We start from the raw sequence: 27,923 nt of genomic DNA on the forward strand, positions 1-27,923 counted from the left end.
AACCAGAACCCCGCATTTGCACAGTCAATACTGAGCTTCTATCTTAAAAATGCTATGTCAGATTTTTTGCCCCAAACATTAAAAAATAGATTTCTTTGGGTGAATGGTATTTGGAGTATCACCCGCTCTAACGAAAAAAAGTTTAACTTTTACTTTTAATGGTCAGGAACCATGACAAAAATTTAAATCGTTTCTTTTAAAACACATACGAATTGGTCACGTGATATAGTGTCGGGATCCCGACAAAAAACAAACAAATTTTGAGCACTTTATTTCACTGCTACTAATAATTGGCGGACTTTTTCGAGCAATGGCTGAAATGAAAGCTTGTAACTTTCTCGACCCCCATCAAAATACCTATTGAATTTTAAATCAAAATTTTGGGGTCAAATCAGCCAAAAATCATTAAGAATGGGGAGACTCGTGAATAATTTGAGGGGGGCTAATCATCCTTGCGTAGGACGCGGCTATAATATGTTTGAGAAGCAGGCATGCAAGGGCGCCTCTGGCTGCCAGCCACATCAACCCATTAAGACCACGGAGCACAGCCAAGATTGCAAGTGTTTGATTACAGGACCATCAAGTGAAAATTAGAAATTAAGAAATGCTACATTGGACGTCAACGTATCAAGGCATAGACAGAACAAGGTGTACATGAAGATAAGAATGTGCACAAACCGAACCTGCACTCTAGATTGACGGTGCAATCATTTAAAAAAAAAAACATTATATACAAGCACAAGACAGTATCAGTCTCTTCTTTAACTAGCCTGCTAGTCTAGCGAATCAACTCGCTTGGGCCCAATTTCATAGAGCTGCTTAGAGGCAGTGGACACTATTGGTAATTACTCAAAATAATTATTAGCATAGAACCCTACCCGGTAACGAGTAATGGGGAGAGGTTGGTAGTTTAAAAAGTTGTGTGAAAGGGCTCCCTCTGAAGTGGAGATGTTTTCGAGAAAGAAGTAATTTTCCACAAATTTGATATCGAGACCTCAGGTTTAGAATTTGAGGTCTCGAAATCAAGCATCTGAAAGCACAAACTTCCTGTGACGGGTGTTTTTTCTTTCATAGTTATCTTGCAACTTCAACGACCGATTGAGCTCAAATTTTCACAGGTTTGTTATTTTATGCATAGGCTGAGATACACTAAGTGAGAAGACTGGTCTTTGACAGTTACCAATAGTGTCCAGTGTCTTTAAAGAACTAAAAAATAAGCTAAGCAAAATAAAATTATACTTACCAGAATAACAATACCAGCTGCAATACCATTTTACCTGTACAATTTGTGACTGGTATCCTGCTCATTTTTGCTAAGCAGGGATTTTCTTAAAGCTCTATGAAATTGGGCCCTGCTCTGGTCTTTATCAGAAGACTTGTAAACGTTCACGTTTTAGAACCATCGTTTAGATTCCCTTTCAAATAGTAGAGAAAATAGAATGAGCTGTTGCAAACTGCTTAGCAAATAGGACCTATGGTATAAATGCAAACAATAGTAAATGGCCCACGTTTCGTTCCTAGAATAGTCTTTTTGCCTCTGCTGGAGTCAAAAAGTCAGGCCATTAACAACTTTTTGCTTTCAAATAGTAAGAACAACTTCCTTCATGGATACGAGACAATCTTCGCTTTGTCTTCACTCTGCCCTGTTGTACAGATGTTACCATGTTTAACAACAAGACCCAAAAAGTTTGAACTGTAAGTTTGCATGAACTTGAAAGGAAGAAGAAGAACCAGTGGTAAGACATGATGTGTACCTAAATTAACTCTTAATCCCTAGGCCAACTTGCCTACAGGTGACCTCAATCCTCCAATAACCTCTCCTCCTGTCTTCGAACAACATACTTCGGACTTGGAAAAAACTGGACTGCCTTCGCCCGGTGAAAAGTAACTGTTACTTAGGCCTTCAGTCCTCAATCCCTTGCAGTCAACTTCCTCAAGAGGATTTTGGAGAGTCCAGGAGAGTTATGGTACAAAGATGGAGAGCGTGGACTTTTTGGTTTCTTAGAGAGCACCTAGTGATAAGACGTCAAAGCAAATGTCACAGACACGGACCGGCTTTGTTTGGTCGTATTTGATGATCGGAACCATCTTAGATGAACACTTATTGCACAAGATTCGCCCGCAGTGACGGCTGGTGAAAAGAAGACACACGGAGAGAAAATTCACATGAGTGATTGTCAAACAATTATAGAATCAGTAGGACTTGAAACTTTGCATGGTGAGAGGGTGAGGTTTGCAGCATCACCATGTGGTTGTTCCGAGAAGAACCGGTGGTTACGGAGAGTAAATAGATGGATTGCAATTAACGTCATCGGCCGCCATATTTGATAAATTGTGCACGCGGGAAGAGCTACCATTGGCTGAGAGTCATGCGCAGCGCGTACACACGTGCACTTTTCCAGTGTTAATGCATCAAAGACGGCGGTCAATGACGCGTATTGCAACCCATCTATTGACATGAGTGATCGTCAAACAATTATAAAATCTGTAGGAGTTCAAACTTTGAATGGTGGGAGTATAATACGGGTGAGGGTTTTTTGCGATAGCACCATGTGTAAATCTCTTTTGAGTAGTGGTGGTTCTGAGAAGAGGCTTTGAGGAAAATTTAACTGGTCCCCTTCCTATGAAGTGAGAATTGACATTGTGTACAAATGTTACCTGACACAGGTTGGTCGGGGGGGGGGGGGGGCAGGGTTATTAATGGAGAAATTTGCAAAGAGTAGGAGCGTTAAAGGCAGTGGACACTATTGGTAATTACTCAAAATAATTATTAGAATAAAACTTTATTTGGTAACAAGTAGTTGGGAGAGGTTTTTTATTTGGTAACGAGTAATGGGGAGAGGTTGATAGTATAAAACTTTGTAAGAAATGGCTCCATCTGAAGTGACGTAGTTTTTAAGAAGTAATTTTCCACGAATTTGATTTCGAGACCTCAGAATTAGATTTTGAGGTCTCAAAATCAAGCACCTGAAGGGTGTTTTTTCTTTCATTATTATTTTCACAGGTTTGTTATTTTATGCATATGTTGAGATACACAAAGTGAAAAGACTATTCTTTGACAACAACTACCAATAGTGTCCAGTGTATTCAAAAGACAAAACAATTCACATGTCAGAACCTCAATATAATATTGAAAAGATCGAAGGAAAGATTGTAATCAGTCAGAGGGAAGCTAAATGGTTCTTACCAGTGATGTTTTCTTGTCTTAATGGAGAACTTGACTTGACAATCCTGACAAATCTCACTCTCAGACCAAGCAGGTTCCGATGATAGCATATCTGATGGAACAAAATCAGAGAAATTAATAACTGGCGTGTCGTCAAGAGCGGTTCAGGGCACCCATTTGGGGGTTTCCTCCCAAATCTAAAACTTAAAATTTCTTAGATGGAAATTTGCATCAGGGATGTAGAACATTATTTTTGGTGTTACCCATATACACCGATTTGTGTTAGCACTGTATACTCAGTACTAACCCGAGCTCTGTGAAAAAATCACAGGCATGTTTCTCAGGTGGGATTCGAACCCACGACATGAACGTTTCTTCTCGTTTTCTATCCATCCTGTTATTGGTGCTTATTGTGCTGTTGGGTGTGTAATGAATAAACTAATAAAACTAAAACTTGCGACCATAAGAGACTTACCTAGTAACCTAAACAGGAGTTGTTTCGTGGCCACCTGAGCGTTGAATATTGAGGTTCCATTCTTATTCAGTATTCCTACGCTTGCGCCACTTCTGACAATAGCTCTACACAATGCTCCGTTGCCATTCTGGTATGCTAACAGCAATACTGTAAAAAACAAAAACAATGATAGTAACAATAATTATTATCGTCACCATCCTTTGTCCTTTGACGGAATAGTAGAAGCAGCTTTGATGAAATGGTGCTGGGTTGAGTCTCGTTTGGATTGAGATTTGTGTCTCTGGTGATGGTGTCTGTGTAGCTCATTTTCCTCCTGCCGCGATTTGAAAGTCCGCCAGGAGGATTCCAGAAGACCAGATGCGATATAGGTTGATCAGCTGTACGCAAACATTTATTCATGGTATAAATGTTAACCCTTTTTTTCTTTGAGAAAGACTCTACTAGGGTCCAAACGTCAGATATTAAAGGTAAGGTACACGTTTGGTAATTACTCAAAACAAATATTAACTTAAAAACTGACTTGGTAACGAGCATTGGAGAGCTTTTGATAGTATAAAACATGGTGGGAAACAGCTTCCTCTGAAGTAACATAGTTTTTGAGAAAGAGGTTAGTTCTCACTAAAATAATAAAAGACTTCTAGCCAGAAGTCATTTATTCCTATCCGAAAGCACACAAATTCGTCCAACAAGGGTGTTTTTTCTTTCATTGTTTACCCGTGGGAGACCAACGGGAGACATTGGGACGCTAGGTGGCAGCAGACTTACCAGGTAAATTTCCATTGTTTACGTAGTTCTGAGCGTGCGCACGTGACTGAGAACAATGGATTTTACCTGGTAAGTCTGCTGCCACCAAGCGTCCCAAATGTCTCCCATTGAGCTCAAATTTTTCACAGGTTTGTTATTTAATGCTTATGTTGGGATACACCAAGTGAGAACACTGGTCTTTGACAATTACAAATAGTGTCCACTGTCTTTAACTAGTTTTTACAGAGCTCAAAGAGCTGTAAACTCTCTCATGCTGCGCCACGCCTATGGAACAAATTACCAGCACAGGTAAAATCATCTGTTTCTTTAACCCAATTCAAGTCAAGTAAATGGTTTGTTTTTACCCTTAGAATTAATTTTTATTTTTTTTGCATTTCTTTACTACATGTATTGTGTGTTGGATTTCTTCTTAGCTTATCTACTTTTATGCTCAGCTAAATTGTTATAATTTGTGTTCAATCTTAGATACTATGTACAGTGCTTTGTAAATTTTTTAAAAGGTGCTTTATAAATATTATCTATTATTACTATTATTAGGCTTACAGTTCCATTTTAATTATTGTACATGTATGTGATGTTATTGTTTGTTTTTAGCGCCATGAGCACTTTTGTGGATATGTGTGCTTTATAAGTTTTCATTATTATTACCTGTGTTGCCGTCAGCATCCTGTTTATCTACTGGATAAGTTGGCATACATTCCTTGAAGAGTTCAAATATTGCGGCGGCGTTATCGCGACCGCATTGACCTAGAATATGCATCGGTGTCTGACCCCTGGTTAATATCAAAAATCAATTTCACACAATAATAATAATAAGAAGAAGAATTTTGTCTGAAGCGCTCTTTCATAAAGATCACAGCAATGTGACAAAAACCAAACCTCATTTTGAAGTTTTGCATGGAGGGAGTATAATTAGGTGAGGTTTGCGGTAGCACCATGTGTAAATCTCTTTTGAGTAGTGTTGGTTCTGAAAAGATCCAGTGGTTGTAAATTTAAAAGGTCAACTAAAACCAAATTTCGACTTCACAAAATTCTGGACTGTGTCAGAGAAATAAATAAGAGGAACTTGACTTCCTTATAAACTTCCTTTTTCAAATTTGATTTTATATACATACATTTTTTAAGCAAGTTCATCACAAACAAGGCTACAAGCCACACTTGTTAAGGGGCCATAAGAAGAAAACATTTCAGATTAAATAACTCAGGGAAGCTGAAGGTACGAATTGATATTCTCTTAAAAGAGTCCAGATTGTAGAAGGGATGGGAAACATGCACCAGGCAAGGAGTTACAAAGAGTCAATGCATGATATTGAATGAAGTTGTTGGAGTTGCTCTTTGCTCTACATCTGAGAGGTTTGATTTTGGGGACTTACTTTGCATTATATGACTCTGCGTTGATCTGAGATTCAGTCAGTAACGCTCTGGTGCTTGCCAGATTGCCGTGCTGAACGCTGATATGTAATGCTGTCAAACAAAAGAGAAAGCAAAATAAGAATGTTGAAAAAAAAAAAAAAATGTACTTCAATTAATTAGAAAGTCAGAAAGTAGGAGGACGGACTGTGTACTGTGTCAATGCAATGTTTGTATGTGAGAGATTACAGCTGCTGGTCCCCTGTCCTTGTTTTACATGTATTCACATGAACCTCGGATTTAACTGTGAATCTCCAGAACCATGAAATACATGTGAAATGATGCGAGGTCAAAGGTGATTATGGACATGGGTTCAACAGCAGATCTCTGGCGTACGTAATTCACGAGCCTCAAGTGTGACGTTAGATGTCCAGGCTGTTGTAAGCTTGGGGTTTATATCCAGGCATGCAACTGTAACTTCACCAAAAAGAGGAAATTACAAAATTTCAATGATTTTTGTATAATAATTTTTCAATTTTGAATGGTAAAACTGAGATTAAAAACTGAGGAAATCAGCTGATCCGGGGAAAAGTTGCATGCCTGTCTATCCCCTGGTAGAATTTTGCTGAGCTCCCTTGAAGGGAAGATCATCAAAACAAACAAACAAACAAACAAAAACAATTTTTTTTTTTATGCAAGTTGCCAGACACACAAGGCCTGAAGGCCACTTCAAGGTATGGACTACAATTATTTTTTCCAGAGGCCGTTGCCACCTACCTCTTGAGCTGAAACAGGGTTACCCCTTTTACAGTCCATACGGATGTAGGCTCGGGTAAAAACTCACCGTTATTGTGATTGTCGTCCACGGCATCCACTAAGATTCCATTCTCTATCAGGACACTAATAATTGATGGCTGGTCTACGGCAGCCGCATGGTGTAATGCAGTCTGTTTATGCCCGTCGGTATCCTGCACATTAGCACCTGCTAACAGCTGATTGCAGACAAGAGGACATTTATGTAAATGATATGTAAATAATATGCAAGTTCACCACTACTTTGGTATGGACAACAAATATTGAAAACTGTAAGTAAATATCAGATTATTAATTTATTTAACGTTCTTTGAAAATTGACATCAAAATTTAGTGCAAAAGTACTCGTCTTAAAATAAAAAATAGTTAATGATCACAAAGTTGCTGTTTTACGGGTGAAAATGTCAGTCAAACTCCTTAAAGTGTCCCGCAGAATTTCAAACAAAATGGTGGCCATTGAGAAAATTCCTTGTTGTGACGCTATGCACCTTGAGCAATCCCAAGTGACCTGCTCCACAAGTAATTGGGGCTGAATCCGGTGAGCTCCTGTGACCCCCGTTAAAATTATTTGAACGCACCACAGAAGACCTGGGTCGACCCAGAGAAGCTAATCGAAAGCACCCATTATTTCTTACCAGATTCCTGACGATGATTTCCGAGCTGGCTTGGACAGCGAGATGTAGGGGAGTGTGCTTAGAGGAATCCTGCACGCTGGAGTTGACGTTAGCGTGGACGCTGATCAGAAACAAGACGCTCTCGATGTCCGACTTCTGGATTGCAATATGAAGGAAATTCCTGCCCTTGTTGTCCAGCTGGATTGAAAAAAAAAGGAAAAAATCAGAACCAATTTTGATTCAGATTGGGGTGCTGTTGGTCCGATGCATTGTGTAACGCACGTAAAAGAACCTAGTACACTTATCAAAAAGAGAAGGGGTTTGCCCCCGTGTTCCTGGTCTGGTCATCAGTATATTGTGCTGCAGCACTTTGTAAACCATTACATGGTGCTATAAAGGAAAATGTCTAATACTTCAAAAACCTAGCTCCACATATCTTACAGGACAAAATACTGAGCGCTTTGATTGACCCCTCGGGGTCTAATAAAGCGTTGTACAAGAACCTACTATTATTATTAACCAACTCCTAGCTCTGAACGAACCCACCCTGCCTGTTCTGTAGCTCTTGGTTCCCTGTTCAAGATAGCTTGAGCAGCCTGGTTGTTCTTGAAACATGGCAGCAGCAAACGGCGTTAGACCGATGCGATCTCTTAGAGTCAGATCAAAGAATGGATGAAACTAACTGATCCTAACCCTAAGCCTAACCCTAATCAATTCCTAGCCCTGAACGAACTCTTCCTACCTGTTCTGCAGCCCTTGGTTCTCTGTTCAGGATTGCTTGAGCAGCCTTGTTGTTCTTGTATGTCATAGCAGCAGCAAACGGTGTTAGACCGATGCGATCTCTTAGAGTCAGATCAAAGAATGGATGAAACTAACTGATCCTAACCCTAAGCCTAACCCTCATCAATTCCTAGCCCTGAACGAACTCTTCCTACCTGTTCTGCAGCCCTTGGTTCTCTGTTCAAGATTGCTTGAGCAGCCTTGTTGTTCTTGTATGTCATAGCAGCAGCAAACGGCGTTAGACCGCTGCGATCTCTTAGCGTCAGGTCTAGCAGTGGATGAGACATCAATAAGCTGATGCTAGCTGGATGTTGATTGGTGATGGCAATGTGTAACGGTGTCCGACCCTCGGCATCCTACAAACAAATATAAAATACTTGTTATTATTTATATATTTTTCTGCTCATTAAAGACACTGGACACCTGTCGTTATTGGCAAAGTTCAGTCTTCTCACTTGCTGTATCTCAACATATGCATAAAATAACAAACCTGTGAAAATGTTAGCTCAATAAATAGGTCATCAAAGTTGCGAGATAATAATGAAAGAAAATACACCCTTGTCACACGAAGTTGTGTGCTTTCAGATGCTTGATTTCGAGACCTCAAAATCTAATTCTGAGGTCTCGAAATCAAATTCGTGGAAAATTACTTCTTTCTCGAAAACTACATAACTTCAGAGGGAGCCGTTTCTCACAATGCTTTATACCATCAACCTCTCCCCATTACTCGTTACCAAGTAAGGTTTTATGCTGATAATTATTTTGAGTAATTACTAATAGCGTCCACTGCCTTTAACTGACCTTTGCGTTGACATCAGCCTGTTGTTCTACAAGGCACTGTACTACAAGTTCCTGGCCCCATTCACATGCTCTGTGCAGAGGGCCCTGCCCATCCTTAGACTCCATACCACCCTCACCATGAGGGCCTGGTCTACGTGGACTGTTTACATCACACATACTGTAACAATAGATTATAATAATAGTATTAATAATAACAGTATTTATAAAGCGCCAAACTGCCAAAGGATACAAGGCGCTAAATAAAAAGAAGGGGGAAAAAACAGAACAACGAAAAAGATGACCAGCTACAAAGAGGGAAATAGGTGGGTTTTGAGAGCACGTTTAAAGGCTTGGACACTGTTTGGGCTTCTGGTTTGGATAGGTAAAGAATTCCATAATCGGGGAGCAGCAATAGAGAATGGCCTGTCACCTGCAAGTTTATGGGCTTTGTGAAATGAAAGGGATTTACCAGTAGAAGAGCGAAGATTATAACAGAAATTATGAATATGATTATTTTAAGAATTAGTTTAGTAACGATTTGTGTTAAAGTTGGTTTTGGGACTGATTCGATTGTTTTACTCCTTTATAAATGTAGATGTATACAATAAAACTAAGCTGTGAAAGTTTCATTTCAAAAGGTGGTACTATTTCTGAGATGTCGCTGAAAAACCGGAGCAATGTAATTGGAATAAACAATCTGCGAGACATTGCTAACAGTAATGTCTCTCCAATTCCAATTGTGGGGGATCAAATCGGATATCTTTTTCCATAACCACACTACTTCGAATTGGAATGATTCCTAAAATGCTTTGTAATATCGAAGGCTGTTGGACTTATATAACCAAATAGGTTTTTATTGCCTTAAAAGCCATAATACACTTTCGGTACAGAAAGTTAACAGATTTACAAATAATTTACAGGGTTAACAGAAGGTAATGGTGAAAGACTTCTCTTGAAATATTATTCCATGAAATACTTTGCTTTTTGAGACAACATTAAAACAATATCAATTCTCGATAGCGAGAATTACGAATTTATTTTAAACACATGTCATGGCACGGCGAAACGTGCGGAAACAAGAGTGGGTTTTCCCGTTATTTTCTCCCGACTCCGATGACCGATTGAGCCTAAATTTTCACATGTTTGTTATTTTATATATAAGTTGTGATACACGAAGTGTGGGACTTGGACAATACTGTTTACCAAAAGTGTATAATGGCTTTAATTGTAGGAGTTGTTACCAAATATTAAACCTTCCCTTAATTTGTCATTGGATCTGGGGACAGCTTCACCTGAAACAAAAGGGTCCGTGGATTTAAACAAATTCAGTAAAAAATACAAATTGGTTGAGAATTCTTCAAAATTGTACTGTCAGAATGCAGTGACACAATCCCCGCGCCATCTTAAAAGTAAATCTCTGATAAAATAAAAAAGTTTATCCCACCTCCTGATAAGGAAACAGGCCACAGCTTCATTGTTCTCATCGATGGCTTTATGAAGTAACGTCTGCTGGCAACCATCGAAGCCTGGACCCCATGCCGTTGTGTCACAACCGTGACGAACCTACAATATATTCAATAACACAATTCAGATATAAAGGCGAAGCTTCCAACATTTGCATTTTTACAAGACTCTGTACAACAATCAGGGAAACATTTAGAATAACATTCAACATAATTGGGTAAAAATTTCAATAATCAGTGAGTTAGTCACTTTTTGTTCATCAGAACCTGGGCTGGAGTTTACAAAGTACTAGCTTCATCTTAAGATGAGTTGTCAGTATTAACCACAGTGATTTGCTTAGCAATCAAGATTGATTATCACGCAAGATCAATCGCTCGCTCGATTGAGACCGATCAATTAATCATTCAATCAGTTGATCAATCGGGTGCCTTCCCTTTACCCAATCATATAGTAATGAGAAACAAGTCATTGCATATTATGGAGTTGCTCCAAAGGGTCACTGGGCATCAAGCTTGGGGTGCCAACTTGTGCAAGTAGGGGTCAAACGTGTAGACAAAGTTGTCAGGAAGTGAATTGTGCCTTCTTGCACGATGGCCAGAGTAACAACTGCAAGAATAATACTCAGCCCTCGGTTGCCTTTCTTTGTAAACTGAAGGTGTTCAACCTACCAGGGTTGATGCTACGTCTTCCTGTCCACTCTCCAGTGCAACCCACAATGGTGGGTTACCCTTCTCATCCGGTGTGTTCATATTAGCTCCCCGGACACACAATGCATCGACAACCACGGGAAGATGACGCTTGATGGCTAGCTGTAGAGGAGTTTCTCCACCTCGAGATCTGGAAGAAAAAAAACAAGTTCTTAAAAAACCAAGTTCTTAAAATAAGATTCACAAGATTTGTTTCCAAATTAGCAAACAGATCAATGAAGCCCAAGAGGATAATAATAATAACAGTATAAGTTTTCCCATTCATTTTTGGCAAAAATCAATTTCATTAATGCGTTTGTAACATAGGGTTTGGGTACTATTTTGAACAACACAAAACACAAACGTCAACAGATTTACATTAAACTTACTTAGTTTAAAGATAATAATGTTATAAAAGTTTCCCTCAAAATATTACCTGCTGAGGTGCTGTAATTTTTGAGAAATTATTAAAACCATATCACATAAATAATTGTTGTCTCGGCGATGCGACAATTATTTAAGCATGTACATGTACAACGGATTTATGCTACTCTTCTGAAAACATTGCTCTGTGATTTCCACTTTTTTTTCGGAAAAGATGAACGATTAATGCAGCTGAAACTTCTACAGGTAATTTATATCACATGCATCTTCATTCACAGTGAGTAGGGATTCATGCCATGGCCAAAAACTTGATCTACAAAAGGTATCAAACCCTGTACGTGAAATTAAATGACTGTTTCAATTTTTTGCGAAAAAAAATAACATGAATCTTTTCTTCGTTTAACCCCAAACCAATATTCTTACTTGATATTAATATCGGCTTGGTGCTCCAGTAAGAACAAAGCACTCTGGGTATCTTGTTTGCTGATGGCCGTATGAAGTAGCGTCAACCCGTCCAGCGTCGTGCAGTTGATGTTAGCGCCACCGTGGAGTAGTTGGGCCGCAAAGCTATGCAGACCGGTCCAAAGTGCCAGACCAAGGACCGTCTGGTCATTACTGTCCTTCACGTTGAAGTCAGGGATGATCAGGACGCCATCTTGGCCCTGCATGGCGTTTGCTGTTTAACACAAACCATTTAAAATAGAATTGGTGAGTTGATCACGTAAAATTAATAAACCACCTCCCAAAATTAATAATAATTTGTTGTTGTTGATTCTTATAAAGCAAATTTCATTGTCAAGTCTCACCCATTCAAGGTACAATAATCATGAAACTGCTTGCTAACAATAAATGCTTACGTCAGAAAAATAATTCCATTATGATACATATTTGCCATAGTGAACTTGTAATTCTGATTGCAAAGCAGTCTTCACTTAGGAGCCATTCAGAGCAGTCAATACGTTAAAATCTTAATCTTTCTTAAAAATTGTGGGTGGGTGGGTAAAAAAAACTACGATTTAAACTACAAGTATAACTACGATGCTTGTAAAATGATCATCATCAGTCGCCGTCAGAAAAAAAAAACAGTCGCCAGAGTAGAAAATTTCCTCCTTCTGCGACATATTCCCAACAGACGAAAACAAATCAATCGATTTTACATTGTGTAGCGTATGTATAGATTGCGTTATGCATTATTAGAGCCTAGCAGCCGATTTCACGAAACACTATCTCGAGTTAGGACGACTAACTCGTCCTAACTTAGGATGGGTTCAATGCATCCTAATGTCTTCGGATTTGGAACTTACTCGTCCTAAGTCCTAAGTTAGGAAGAACTTGGTGAAATCGACGGCCAGTGTTCTTGATCCTGATGACAACACAAACAAAACCAGGGTAGACCTGAGGGCGACTTTAGTCTCAACAAACTACCAACTTACTTCTATGCTCCAGGAACACACTGACGACATCTGAGTGTTGGTTAGCGATAGCCATGTGTAGAGGTGTCTGCCTAGAGGCTAGGAGGAGATTGGGCTGACCGTCCTCCTCAAGATTCAGCTGGTTCATCTTGCCTAAGACATCCTCCTTGGTCTGAGCATTGGGGTTAGCTCCCTTCTGGAGCAGTAGAGCTACTAGCTTAGCCAAGCCATTGACGGCTGCAGCATGTAAAGGCGTTTCACCCTGAATTTAGAAAAACAAAAACCAACAAATTAGTAAATAATATAGAAAATATTTATAAAAGTGCCTTTTGCAAAGATTCCAAAGAGCCTTTGCAAAGCAACAACAACAACAAAGTACTGAAACATCTTTGGTTTTTCTTAAAATGAGAAATTTTGTTTTACTACAACAAAAATACATATAAACTAGAAAAGAAGAAAAGAAATGTATCTCCTGACTGCCACTTCACAGGTTGTATCACAAACTTTGGTAAGATCCCAGTTAACAGTTGTATGGCTGACTGGTTGACTGGCAACAAAGACATTAACAGAATAGGGAGACCACCAACCGATAGCTCAATTAGTAGAGTGCCACCTTTGTTAAACCCCACATCACAAAAACAGTAACTAAAACAAAAAAAATTGTAATAATTTGTTTTTTGTTGATCCCTTTGTGACAGTATCCTCAAGAAACAGAGGAAACATTTGAGGAGTTTCAAAATAGTAAAAGATAGAAATAAATTATTGACCAAAAGATCCGACATACCTTGAAATTGGCAAGATTTGTTGAGGCTCCTTTTGTGGCAAGAAATAACGCAGCATCCTCATTGGTCAGACCAGACTTACAGACTCGATGGAGAAGACTATCACCTAGGAAACCATCAACATCAAAACAACAACAAATAAATATATCTTTCCCCTTATTGTAAGAGAGCAAACATCTTTCGAATGTTATGTGTGACTCATCAAGAAAACAATATAAAACTCATTTTGTTCAAGCATTGCCGCAGAATATACTCAACTGAGTGAAATCTGACTTTTATTTCTCCTCATGAAATTGAATAGTCCAGATTTCACCCCATGATTGCATTCAATTCTAAGGGAATAAAAGAGTGGTACGAGGTCTTGAACATTCGTTTAAAATTGACAGGGATGTAGCCATGCAAAAAAGGCCCGAGCCAAAGGGGAGTTCCACTATCACAAGGCCACGACCATGCAAGGGTTTTAAAAAACGTTTTTAAAAGACAGAGTCACCACTGGTTTATTCCCATTCAGAAATGCTCTTTTTGTTAAAAAATGTTGGAAAATCTGTACAAAAAATGCTGTAAATTTTCAGTCCTTATAACAGTCACATACTCCGTTTGGAGAGGCAAAAAAACGCACGCTATTATTTCAGAAACAACGCTGCGAATGTCACTGTCAAGTGCCCCAATCGTCCTATATTTATCAGTATAGGACTCCTATATTCAAATTTAAAGCGTAACGCGTCACAGCAGCAAATAAATGGCAAAATAAAGTATTACATTTGACATGTATTCCACCAATCAGATGTGTTCGATATAGAATCTAGCGTGTATGTACCAGTGTGTAAGTTGACTGAGTCAGCGCTACATCCTCTCCTGATGAGTTTAGCCGCCATGCTGTCCTCACCAAACCCAGATGCCCTTAGTGTTGGATCCAAGGCCAACCATAAACCGCTGTCACCTTCAGCATTCTGAAGGTCAAGGTTCAACCTAGGAAAGTAAGAAAGAATTCAGCTTATTTCTATGACAGAACACAAACATTTGTACGGGATTTTACGGGATTGCTAAGGAAAAAGAGCATCTTTTGTAGTCTAAAAGCTCACAGATTATGACGTTCATGTGATGTACTCCTCCTATTTTTTGTGAAAAATAAAATGAAGTCCTATATTTGAGAAAACTGTAGCTGAAAACCTAAAGAACCACAACAGTTGAAAAGTATCTGAAAACCTACAAAACAGCCGATATCAGATGTTACAATGTTTTACTTGCTGAAAATTGTGCATGGTTGCTCACTATTGTCTACTGATTCACACAACGAATCAAGCCCACATTTTTCGATGAACAGTTTGTCATTTCATGTATGTGGTTGATCACACAAAACATGAACACTGACTATTTTGTCAGCTCCAACAATAATGTATTATACCTTTAAAGCCATTATACACTTTCGGAGCGGAAACAAAATAAAAGTTCACAGATTTACAAATAACTTACAGGGTTTATAGAAGGTAATGGTAAAAGACTTCTCTCGAAATATTATTCTATGAAATGCTTTACTTTTTGAGAAAACATTAAAACAATTATCAATTCTCGACAACGAGAATTACGGATTTATAGTAAACACACGTCATGACACGGCAAAACGTGCGGAAACAAGGGTGGGTTATCCCGTTATTTTCTCCCGACTCCGATGACCGATTGAGCCTAAATTTTCACAGGTTTGTTATTTGATATAAAAGTTGTAAAACACGAAGTGTGGGCCTTTGGACAATACTGTTTACCGAAAGTGTCCAATGGCTTTAAGCATTTGGAAGTAAAACTGTCTTATTACTTACGATTTTTGAGATAACAGAAGATCGAAAACTTCAGTGTTTCGGCTGCTTACAGCTCGGTGCAATGCAGAGCTTAAAAATACAATGAAAACATAGATAGCTTTATAACATGTCAATTGAAATATCTGTCACAAAGAATTTAGGATTCTGGGGGGAATCTTTTTTAATTTTATTTTCGTCATCTTTAATGAAAGAAAATTTGATACAAAATTCAAGATTAAACGACAGATCGTGTAAAAAGGGTTAAAGACACAGTTTTGAGTTTTCCAATTCAGAACTTACTTTCCTCGCGTGTCTTGTTGATCTGGATTAGAACCATGCTGTAGTAACTTGACGGCCACCTCCATCATGTCCGATATAACGTCTGGAGTAGAGCTTAAAGGACTGTACGATGCCGCAATATGAAGTGCAGTCTCTTTCTCTTGATGTGTCGCTGCGTTGACCTTCGTTCCCGCTTGGATCAAGAAGAATGCTGAGAACTTGTCCCCTGATATGAAGACAAGTAATACCAAACTTTAAAGAAACACTCACACATACGTTAAATAAAAATCTCTATCTCTATCAGACAAAGGCATTTGCCTGTGGTCTACTCCTCAAATTGTACCCCCCTTGAATCACTGGCATTCCACAACTGCCATTTCTCGTCTTAACAAGTTAAAGACACTGGACACTATTGGTAATTGTCAAAGACTAGCCTTCACAGTTGGTATATCTCAACATATGCATAAAATAACAAACCTGTGAAAATTTGAGCTCAATCGGTCATCAAAGTTGCGAGATAATAATGAAAGAAAAAAAGCCCTTGTCACACGAAGTTGTGTGCTTTCAGATGCTTGATTTCGAGACCTCAAATTCTAAATCTGAGGTCTCGAAATAAAATTTGTAGAAAAATACTTCTTTCTCGAAAACTACAATACTTCAGAGGGAGCCATTTCTTACAATGTTTTATACTAGCAACCTCTCCTCATTACTCGTTACAAAGAAAGGTTTTATGCTAATAACTATTTTGAGTAATTACCAATAATGTCCACTGCCGTTAAAAACCACAAGAGAAACTGGGTAAACAAAATAAAAATTGCGATTGAACAAAAAGAAATTTACTAGAGCGGGACTAACTAGAACCATGACCTCTGGTTTAACATGCAGGAGGTTCTTGGTTCAAATCCTACTCTTGTCTTTTCTTTACTCGATCCCACATTATTTCTTTGTCTTCTCTACATGGGCGTATTCAGGCCTGCAGGCCACAGTTCCAGTTGCTTTTAAAGACACTGGACACTATTGGTAATTGTCAAAAACTAGCCTTCACAGTTGGTGTATCTCAACATATGCATAAAATAACTAACTTGTGAAAATTTGAGCTCAATCAGTCATCAAAGTTGCGAGATAATAATGAAAGAAAAAACACCCTTGTCACACGAAGTTGTGTGCTTTCAGATGCTTGATTTCGAGACCTCAAAATCTAATTCTGAGGTCTCAAAATAAAATTCATGGAAAATTACTTTTTTCTCGAAAACTACGTTACTTCAGAGCAAGCCGTTTCTCACAATGTTTTATACTATCAACCTCTCCCCATTACTTGTTTACCAAGTGCGGTTTTATGCTAATAATTATTTTGAGTAATTACCAAGTGTCCACTGCCTTTAACGGGTGAGAAAGATAGAACAACAATAATGCCATTAAATGGTAACAAATACAAGACATTTAACATTCAGCTGCAGGTATTCAGAGGCCATACAGGCAGTGTTGTAGCTAGACCAGTTGTAGTGGTGGGCAATAAATCAAGTTTTGTTGGAAGTCTACCGAGGGCAAGGGATCAACAAAATTATTCATGTTTAATTATGGGCCATCATTGCTGAAGTGGGGCAAGGTTCCCAAACTGTTCGTGTTATGGGGCCATGCAATAAGTTGAATGGCCTTTTGACTGTGTTCTTTCTCTGTGACATTTGATACTCCTTATCATTATTTGTGTCTCAGATCAATGCAAAGAGGACAATATTTGAAATCTGTGCTGGGCGGCACATTGTATTTTCCTCAGAGTGCTGGGCAAAAAATCTGAGTCCTGGGCAGGCCCGCCCAGCCCCGCCCAGCACCGCCCACCGTGGCTACAACACTGCATACAGGCTCTGTTTTCACATCTCGCTCAATACAAGTCTGTTAGTCTCTCTCTAAAGCCCGGCTAATATTTCCTGCGAATGCGAATGCGAATGCGAATTTTAACATAATATGGCTGTTTTTGTGGCAAATGTTATGCAGGAATTGAACATACTTCCAACTGATGCGAATTATTTGTTGCGAATTTGTGACGTCAATATTCGTATCGCACTCGCAAAAAGTATGAACCGGGCTTAACTCTTAAAGCACTGACCTCGCTTGACTGCCTTATGGAGTAAACAGCGCCCTCCAGAGTCTGCTCTGTCTATATCCACTTTGTGTTTGACGAGTTCGTGTGCGATACTCTCTTGTTTACTGGCGAGTGCCAAATCTAGAGGTAGATCACCTCGCTCGTCAATCTCATCCAGTTTATCGGGGAGCTACCGGGTTAAAAGCAAACAAAAACGATAGCAAAAGTGTCTTTTCTTTTGTTGTGGTCGCTCTAGTAAAGGTTTGTATACTCGGAGAAAGAAAAAGTTTTTATGAGTTGTATAAACAGATGTGTGACCTTTAAAAGGTCATTTGAAAATGCATGGGTCTCCCTTTTAGAATGTCAAGCCTCCTTGGTGTTATTGTTACAGATTTAGAGACTCTCTTCATCAACATCAACATGAATGGAAAGCTACAGATAGACTCAGAGGTGAATTTCACAAAGAGTTATGACTAGTCTTATCTCGAGTTAGGACGAGTTACTCGTCCTAAATTAAACTATGCCTTAAGTTTTTAACACCTCCTAGGACTTGCCCGAAATTAAGACTATCTTTGTGAAATAGGTCCTATGTCTCTTTACCTTTAACCAAAATAGCCAATTAGAAAAAAAAACATTAACTGAAAAGAGTCCGACGTACCAGAGCATCAAACTCCATGAGATACAGAAAGACAATATCCTCTCGTCGATTCCTGATGGCATGATGAAGAGGAAATGGTGTCTTGGCTTTGAACATCTTGTAGAGCAACGGAGCCGTCATGTTGACAAAGTCATCACTTGTGAAGTCATTCTGTTGACAAATCAAAACATACAAGTAGTAATGTAGTACTAATAGGCACTTATTAGAAGCTTTTTAACATCTAACTTAAGCACCTTCAACTATCACTACCATAGAGTTATATATAAAACCTAGAGGGCGCACTGGCCTAAATATGCGACCCGGCATGCCAGCATGCGGCCATTTTCTAAGTTGACAAAACAGCATCGCTCAGCGAGTGTTGTGCGGCCATTTTGTAAGTTGACAAACAGCATCGTGTCAGCGTTCAATAAACACAAACTATAATGTGTACTTCATAATTAACGCGCGTGCAGAATGGCGCGCGTGTCTCCTTGCCGTCCCATCACGTTTGTGCAAGCAGCATCACCGGTGCGCCCTCTAGTTCTTATAAATAACTCTAGGATTACTACCTATGTGCATCCGGCTTTTAAATCCTTAAACTCAACCCTAATTGGGTACATTTTTGCATCATGTCCTCAGGGCCCAATTTCATAGCGCTGCTTAACAGTAAGCAAATTTGCGTGCTTACTGTAGCAGAAAAATTTGCTTAAGCCTTAGCGTATTTCACAGGTTAGCAGAAAAATTGGGCGGCCATATTGCGTGTTTACCATGGATTTGCATTGTGACGTCATTTATTTTCGGGCGGTAAGCACCGGAAGGTTAGCATGCCTTTTCTTGTGCTTATAGTTAGCAGCGCTATGAAATAGAAATTGCACAGTAAGCACAAAATCGGCCGCTCAGCAGCGCTATGAAATTGGGCCCAGGTTACTTATAAAAACGCCTGGTTTATTTAAAATCGGTTAACATTGTACACCACTATAACAGCTAACATATACGGCTATATTATTTGTATCAAATTTTTACATCTCACAATGTTTTGGAAAATATTGCAGCAATTTGTTTATTTCAAATTATAGTTATTCTATTGTTCAATTTTTTTTTACACAGGCTCAAGTTGAAAGCATTAAGAATTTGGACTAGAACAGCAAGAAAAAGAAGAAATTAGAAAATTGCATGAGGGCTTCATCGTCCAATGATAGAAGAACACAACCTAATGAATGGTGAGTTGTTAATTACTTACCCAGTGGTTGGAGATCAGTTCTGAGCAGTGAGCCTTGAGCGACGTAGCTCCAATCTCCTCAGCTGTCTGGTAGTATCGGATGCAGTTTCTTACATCCACTGAAGACATTAACGCTTTCTCGCACCTTGTGAAGATAAGGTAAAAAAATTATTAATGTGTCATGTCATGGCTCCAGTAGGGGTCAAGCCAACTGGACTCAAGCTCTGGCGGGTGTTTCTGATCTTGACACCTGTGTCCTTAACCCTTAATAGAACATTAATTTCTGTATAACCATCACCTAACGCCAAGACTTTGCTGAATAATATAATAATTTATTCATTTATATTGTGCCCATTCCATAAAATGTACACAAGCGCATAACAAAATAATTATAAAAAATATAACATTATAACTATAATTCCAGTGAAAATGTCAGGAAAATTAACAAGAAAGAAAATACAAATAAATTTTTGTCTTCAGGATTGCAGATTTTATGTTTACATTACAAAATGTAAATTCGGTCCGATACATTTTCATTACTCCTCTGGATTGAGTGGAAGCAGGTTAAATCTTGCAGCCGTTTGTGGCTGCTATAAGGGCATTTTAGTACAAGCCATAAGAGCACCGAGTTCAAACTCTGGTGTTTCTGATCAGCAAGGTGTGGGTTCGAATGCCCAGCCGTGACACTTGTGTCCTTAAGCAAGACACTTTACCATTGCTTCGTCCTTCGGATGGGACATTTGGCCGTTGGTCCCCTGTGCTATGTAACGCATGTAAAAAAGCCCAGTGCACTTATCGAAAAGACAAGTGGTTTGCACCGGTGTTCCTGGTCCGATCGGCAGCAAATTGTGCCACAGCACCTTGTAAAACATTACATGGTGCTATCTAAGGATTAGGTCTCATAGTTCAAAAACATACTCCCACATCTTGCAGAAAATACTGTACATGTATGGTTACAGCGCCAGGAGCATCACTGAGTGACGGACATGTGCGCTATATAAGAAGCCACAATTATTATGATTATTATTATAAACAGAGTTAAAGTAAGAAGAATATCATGCCTGCTACTGCAACATTCCTTCTCCCCTAGGCTACTTACCTGTCCCGTAGAGTATCCAGTTTGAATTTGCTGGCAGCTTTCATGAGTCCGAGTACGAACCCATCCTCCGTCTTCATGTCTATGGTGTCAGTGTAGACCCATTTGAGCAGTGCCATGCCAGTGTCATACGATATACCTAGCAGTAAAGCATTATACAGTTACTGCAATTTTTTCATTTGTTTTTTTCAAGTTTATCTTCAACAAGAAGGCATTAAGAAGTAAAATTGTATCAAGTTTCTTTCAATGGCCTTTCCTGACTTAAACCAACAACTTTGTAGTTTAGTCAGGAATGATGACAATCTTGCCAGCTTGGCAAGCTGGGTATTTTGTAATTATGTTTTTCATTAGTTAATATTAGGCCAAAGAAAAGAAAATACCAGTTTTTCTCCCTCATCCTTTTACTTTTTTTTTCTTCAAAAAGACAACTTTTCTGTGTAAATGTCATAAAACTAACTAATCTTTTAAGAACTTGTACAAAGTGGTGACTTTAAACTGAAGAAATTGGTGGCCAGTTCAAATTGAAATGCTTGGCGGCCACCTTTGAAAGAAATAAAAAATAAAAAGGCCCTCATCCTTCTCTTTTTGGAAAAACCCAGACGGTCAACTGGTATTTATGTTTTTTACTTGGCCTTATATAGGCCCTATATAATGTTTTTTTCTTTTTTCTTTAATCAACATTTTGAAACATTGACTATTCTGAATGGCCCCTTACCGGTGAAGTCGAGTTCATTGGCCTCCGATAGATTGGGAACTCCCCACTGGGTGCTACGAGCTGCTAAGACAAACCGGTGAGCTTTGACCTCTTTGCCATCCAGATGGACGACTAGATCGCTGAAAAGACAAAATGTATCAAAATGCCATCAATCAGGGCTGACCTATATATAACACTAGCTTAGCGTACAATGCCAAAATGCTATTTGCTAGTAAACACCACTTTTTAACTTGTTCTACATTTTCTACTGAAACCTGCAACCTATGTACTTGTTTGAAATACTTATTTCTTTACTAAGAAAGACATAAGGCCAAATTAAAAAAAATACCAGTTGATCGTCCCCGCCCGCATCCTTTTTTGGGGCCAAATCCTTTTTTTTACTATTTACTATTTTTCAATTTTTGTAAAAAAAAAAGGAGCTTTTCCCGAATCTAACTTGATGCTCTCGAACACTTGTAACCGTCTGTTTCATAAAACAATATTAGTGCCTACCAGCAAATCTTTTTAGTGTTATCCGACCCTGTTAGTGTTAGTGTTAACACAGGTCCTCATGCAACTAATAGGTATATAAATAAGTTTGCGGTTGATTCAAACTGAAGAATTGGTGGCCTGTTTGATTTGAAATACTTAGCGGCCATCTTAAAAAAAAAATAGTAAATAGTAAATAGTAAGGCCCTCATCCTCCTCTTTTTTGAAAAATCCGGACGATCAACTGGTATTTTTTGTTATTTGGCCTAAAAAGACTGGTAGAGTCCTCCAAAAAAACATACACTGTCTAGTAAAACTGCTACAGGCTAGTAAACTGCTACAGGCTAGTAAACTGCTACAGGCTAGTAAACTGCTACAGACTTCTAAATTTGGCTTCTAAAAAAGGCTACTAAAAACTGTGCAACCTACAGGTTTAGGCCACATAAAAAAAAAAATTTTTGATCGTCCCCGACCGACCGTTCAAACCCCCTGACCCCATTATTATTATTTTTTTTTAATTTTTTTTTTTTTTCCCCGAAAGGGGGAAAAAAAACCTCCCTCCCTCCCCCATCCGCAAAAAAAAGGACGATCAACAATTTTTTTTTAATGTGGCTTTACAATGCTCACATTTTTTTCTTTTCAAATGTGAAGAAGAGCATACAGCAGCCATAGCCAGGAACACCGGGGCGAACCCCTTCTCTTTTCGATAAGTGCACTGGGTTCTTTTACATTCGTTACACAACACATGGGACCAACGGCTTTCTGTCCCATCCGAAGGACGAAGCAATGGTTAAGTGTCTTGCTCAAGGAAACAAGTGTCACGGCTGGGGATTCGAACCCAGACTCTGCTGATCAGAAACACCAGAGTTTGAATTCGGTGCTCTTAACCGCTCGGCCACGACACTTCCACTAAGCATAATTTTCTACTGGCAAAGAGCTTCCAATTATAACCCAGTGTTGATAGAGCATCAACATTTTACAGGAATTATAAAACATTTCGATGCTACACGTACACAAAATATGTTTACATTCTGGGTACACACTATTTTGTTTTTCTAACCCCATTTAAGTGAACTTTGATACTTATTGAAGTTCAACTTCAATATCCGATTTTAAAGTTCACATGCAAACAATGGTACATGGAGGAATGAGATTTAAGGTAACAACATTGAAAACAGAGCAAAATATAAAAAAGGGATTGTAGCTAGATGTAATTTTCAGCAGATTGTTTTCTTTACAGGCAAACTTTTACATGACACATGAAAAAGGCAGAAGGCCTATGGCATGCACCATTTAAAGGGATTGCATACCTTTAGTTTTGGAACGGTAATTAAGTTGTTTTAGTCTTAAATGTATATAAATGTATACAAAAAACTGACGTATGTGAAAATTTCATTTCAAAAGGTGGTAGCGCAGTGTTTTACAAAGGAAAAATGATCCGTATTTCGAACACACATATTTTATGGCCATTTTTTAAAGAGTGATTACTAATTGTATACATGTTCATGTACTTCCCTTTAAAGGGAAGGTACACTATTGGTAATTGTCAAAGACCAGTGTTCTCACTTGGTGTATCTCAACATATGCATAAAATAACAAACCTGTGAAAAATTGAGCTCATTTGGTCATCGCAGTTGGGAGAAAATGATGAAAGAAAAAAACACCCTTGATGGACGAATCTGTGTGCTTTCAGATAGGAATAAAAGACTTAGTAGCTAGAAGTCTTTTATTATTTTAGTGAGAAATTACTTCTTTCTCAAAAAATACGTTACTTCAAAGGGAGTGGTTTCCCACAATGTTTTATACTATCAACAGCTCTCCAATGCTCGTTACCAAGTCAGTTTTTAAGTTTATATTTGTTTTGAGTATTTACCAAACGTGTACCTTTCCTTTAATAGCCTATTTTAATGTATTAATAACATTGACCCAGACAGTAAAATACAGTGGTATTGATTTACACTGTATTGCCCACACACCGGAAGTAGCCCTACTGCAATTCCTACAGTGAAAGTGCATTGTGTAGCAATTGAAAGGGTTTCTGTGACAATGGGGTTTCCCTACGGACCCAATATTTTATTGTATTTATTATCTGAACCAACAGCGCGGGAAATGCCAATTACAGGAAATAGAAATAAAACAATAATCCAATAATCCAATGGATCTTTTAGTTAGAAAAAACTTAATGTTGAAGAGTTGAAATTAGAAAAAGATAAATTAATAAAACAAAAAAAATCCATAAATTTGCATAAAAGCTAGGGTCATGGATTGTTTTGTTGAAATAATAATTAAAATAATAATAAATAAGACTTGTAAAGAGCATTTTACAAGATAAAATGCGCTGGTAAGAGAGCTACGAAAAAGTAAGTTCATGAGCGAGAAGAGGGAAACATGCACCAAGCAAAGAGTTCCAAAGAGATGCAGTCTGATGGTACAAAGCAGATGGAATTTTGTTCAACATTGAACTACTTAGAGCCAGACGAACTATTTGTTTTGACTGGTCCTCAGGTGTTTTAAACTAGTATTTGGCCAGAGGACCACTGCTAGTGTAAAAGCTATTGAACACTTTCGGTAAACAGTATTGTCCAAGGCCCACACTTCGTGTATCACAACTTATATATAAAATAACAAACCTGTGAATATTTAGGTTCAATCAGTCATCGGAGTCGGGAGAAAATAACGGGAAAACTCACCCTTGTTTCCGCACGTTTCGCCGTGTCAAGACATGTGTTTAAAATAAATCTGTAGTTCTCGCTGTCGAGAATTGATACTGTTTTAGTGTTTTCTCAAAAAACAAAGCATTTCATGGAATAATATTTCAAGAGAAGTCTTCACCATTACCTTCTGTGAACCCTGTAAATTATTTGTAAATCTGTGAACTTTTATTTATTTTTCTGTACCGAAAGTGTCGAATGGCTCTAAGAGTTGCTAATACCATGAGAGCATGAGTCAGAACAAAACAGGACGGCTTATGTTGCCAACAGACTGAGTAATTAATATAACACCTTTCTAGTCATGAGAACAACTCATGTATAGTGCTGCAGTGAAATATTAAGAGATGATACTTGTATACGGGGCAATGTACAAATTTTCAGGTTATGGAATTTCATATTTGCAAGCGCAAGGCCATTTTTATTTTGCAAATAAAGGGCAACTCCATTTAAAAATCTTGTGGAATTTTTGAAAGAGCAAAAAAGCCAGGATATGGGGCACCAGAAGCCATAGCCTACCGCAACCTCTGGGCTATCAGGCCTGGAATTTCGTCTATTGAGAAGGCAAGACAAATTTAAATTTGCAATTGGCACCTTCATTTAAAAATCCTTTTGTCTGTCTGTCTAGCCTATTTCACTCCACTGCATGAGGAAAGCCTCTTCACCAATTCTCCATTTCACTCTATCCTGCGCTGTCTGCTGTTTTGTCACCCTATTTTTCTTGTCCGGTTTCTTGGAGTCCAGTTGGTTGTTTTGCATGCTAACCTGTCATACCTCCTTGCTAGGTGGCCTGCCCATCTCCACTTCTTTTAATTAATCGTCTTAATAATATCCTGCACTCTTGATTTCTTTCTTAGGTCCTCATTCGCCACCCTGTCCTTCTTTGTTACTCCTATCATCATCCTTGCTATAGCCCTCTCTGTCACCCTTAGTTTTTCTCAAGTCGTTTGGTAGTTGTCCATGTCTCGGCACCATAGGATAGGACAGGTATGATGCACTGATCGAATACCTGCCTTTTCAGGGATACATGTATAGGAAGGGTGTGGTCTTGAAAAATCTTGTAGACGATGGGCAAGACCATGGGCAACAGAGGCCCCTGGCATTCCGAATTCCTTTTCTGAATTTTTTTTATTTCATTTTATTTTTAAAACCTCTATGGGCCTATTGAAACAGCAACAAAGTATTAATCCACATCCAGTCCTTTCATTTTTAAGAAAAAAAACCCTCTCCTTCTGAGAAACTTGCAAATTTTAAAGGCAAACAAATTGCTTCTAGCCTTTAGCTATAAAAACTAATTTGTGCTTTTAAGTAGCTTTATGAAATTAGTCCCTCTGCTGAAATTCACAAAGAGCAAACATTATCACTTGACCGGGTTTATGAAATTGGGCCCTGGTGGCTATGTCTTACCTATAGAGTTCTTTGTCAAACAGATCCGCGATGGTACCGAGAAGTCTAGAAACAAAGTTGTCTTCATTATCGGTCCCTCCTCCACCGGCTGACGCCCTCGCAACATTATATTTCTGCTCTACCTCAGCGAGACGATTCTGAAGCTTGACATACTCCTGGCGAAGCAAGTCAAGATGACGTTGGAGCTTCTCTGCCTCCGCTGTTTGAGAGAGTCAGAAAATATTTCAACAATTTGTTAAAGAAAGAGGAGTGCCTCATGATTAAAGGAACATTGTAGAATTGGTTTTTGCTAACAAAACAGTTGCTGGCAGTGTAAGTACTTTATGTAAAACACAATGTACATAAATTGACAGACCTGTAGAAGTTTGAGATCGATCGAAGTTAGATTATTTTTTTCTCATCACATATGACATTTCAGACAAAAATATTTCAAGGGATGATTTCTCTGATCATCATCATTAGACCGTGTAAGTTTTATGTAAGTTTGTGATCTTCACAATTTTTGTTTCTTACCAATTCTGTAACGTTCCTTTAGTATAATAATAAATATCCTGTGTCTTTTGAGTGAAATGTGGAGGCGGATTTGTCATCTTTTTCCCCAAGTCTTTCATGGTTCAAGGCGCTGGACACTGTTGCTAATTACTCATAGTAAGTGATTTTGTTTAGATAACTTGAGTCCTTAACCCTATAATTGATATTTCCCTTATTATCTAAGTTTTTAAGGGCGTGGCAATGCCCTTCCGGCATTACAAGACCACGTCATCCAATATATATTTTTTAAATACCCACTTTAGTCACTGTTAGAATAAATGTTTGTCAAATACATTAAAGACATTGGACAGTATTGGTAATTGTCAAAGACCACTTTTCCCACTTGGTATATCTCAACTTATGCATAAAATAACAAACCTGCGAAAACTTGAGCTCAATTGGTCGTCGAACTTGCGAGATTTGAATGAGATAAAAAACACCCTTGTTAGTAATGTGTGCGAAGTTGTGTGCTTTTAGACGTTTGACTTGGTGACCTCAAATTCTTAATCTGAGGTCTCGAAATCAAATTCATGGAAAATTACTTCTTTCTCGAAAACTGTGTTACTTCAGAGGGAGCCGTTTCTCACAATGTTTTATACTATCAACATACTATTACCAAGTAAGTTTTTATGCTATTTAAAATTATTTTGAGTAATTACCAATAGCAATAGTGTCCACTGCCTTTAAAAACTGGGACCTGGGGACCCCGCTATCCTCTAGACAGTGAGTAACTGGGGCGCTGTACTCCTTTTATTTTTATTTTATCGGTTGTACCTAGGTACTGCGCCCCAGTTACTGGGTCTAGCTATCCTCTCAAGTCTTAGATTATGTGGAATTGTCCATTCTAATCTCAACTTAATGATCAAGGAATTGGACTCCCTGAGAAATTACTTGATTGGTGATTGTGAGCCACCGTTATGGCCACGCCCCTCCCCTCGGTATGCTGCCACCACTTTTCACTCATTTTTACCAAAAGAAATATCTCATTTACTCATTTATTTCATAAGTGGTCGCAGGAGGACACGGAAACTTTTCCCAAATGTGGGGGTCGGATTATTCATCTTTTCCCAGGTCTTTCCGCTAGTGAAGCAGAAGAGATTGCAAACCTATCATGTCAAATTTGTTGAAATAGGATCCCCTAAAAAAAAGCATTGCCCAGAACACAGAACAGCCGCTGACCATGTCAACAACACAATTTACCAAGATCTGTCAATCACTCAACACCATGGAGCAATATTGCTCCATGCTCAACACTGACACAAAAATACACAAATCTAAAAAATTCAACCATAAACCTACATTCCAATCAAAGAAAACATATTCAATTTCAAATAAGTGTTATGATTTGCGTAATCAATGAACATGAAAATTTATAAAAATCTAGATTTTCCAAGTCAAAATCGGATCACACCCTCCTTACCTTCCGACATTTTGCTAGCTTCCCACGTGACCCTCGCATAATCTGCTGCAGATATAGTGCACGTTTAATAGGAGGTATGGTACCCCGTGTCAATATTTT

At 38.5% G+C, this 27,923-nt stretch overlaps 1 protein-coding gene across 1 annotated transcript; it reads right to left on the minus strand.

The window, feature by feature from the left end:
* Window positions 1-1,165: 1,165 nt before the first annotated feature.
* On the minus strand, window positions 1,166-27,850 carry LOC117290559 (rabankyrin-5-like). Its single transcript, XM_033771999.1, has 24 exons — window positions 27,825-27,850; window positions 25,874-26,072; window positions 21,291-21,409; window positions 20,579-20,714; window positions 19,501-19,624; window positions 18,282-18,431; window positions 17,648-17,813; window positions 15,565-15,769; window positions 15,286-15,354; window positions 14,289-14,440; window positions 13,474-13,577; window positions 12,711-12,951; window positions 11,701-11,953; window positions 10,876-11,044; window positions 10,188-10,306; window positions 8,765-8,921; window positions 8,119-8,319; window positions 7,205-7,381; window positions 6,601-6,748; window positions 5,780-5,870; window positions 5,055-5,179; window positions 3,642-3,788; window positions 3,188-3,278; window positions 1,166-2,131 (listed from the first exon to the last, which is right to left on the minus strand). The coding sequence occupies exons 1-24, from the start codon at window positions 27,832-27,834 to the stop codon at window positions 2,002-2,004; spliced, it is 3,483 nt and encodes a 1,160-aa protein (XP_033627890.1). The 5' UTR covers window positions 27,835-27,850; the 3' UTR covers window positions 1,166-2,001.
* Window positions 27,851-27,923: the final 73 nt, after the last annotated feature.

Source organism: Asterias rubens, chromosome 5 (genome assembly GCF_902459465.1).
Source record: "Asterias rubens chromosome 5, eAstRub1.3, whole genome shotgun sequence".
Lineage (NCBI taxonomy): Eukaryota > Metazoa > Echinodermata > Asteroidea > Forcipulatida > Asteriidae > Asterias > Asterias rubens.

Bases quoted from the DNA above. Each gene is read 5' to 3' on its own strand.
- LOC117290559 (XM_033771999.1), bottom strand. The intron at 21,410-25,873 runs GTAAGACATAGC...TTGTCTTTTCAG, and splicing joins TTTGACAAAGAACTCTATAG to CGATCTAGTCGTCCATCTGG. The intron at 15,355-15,564 runs GTAAGTTCTGAA...TGTATTTTTAAG, and splicing joins CAACAAGACACGCGAGGAAA to CTCTGCATTGCACCGAGCTG.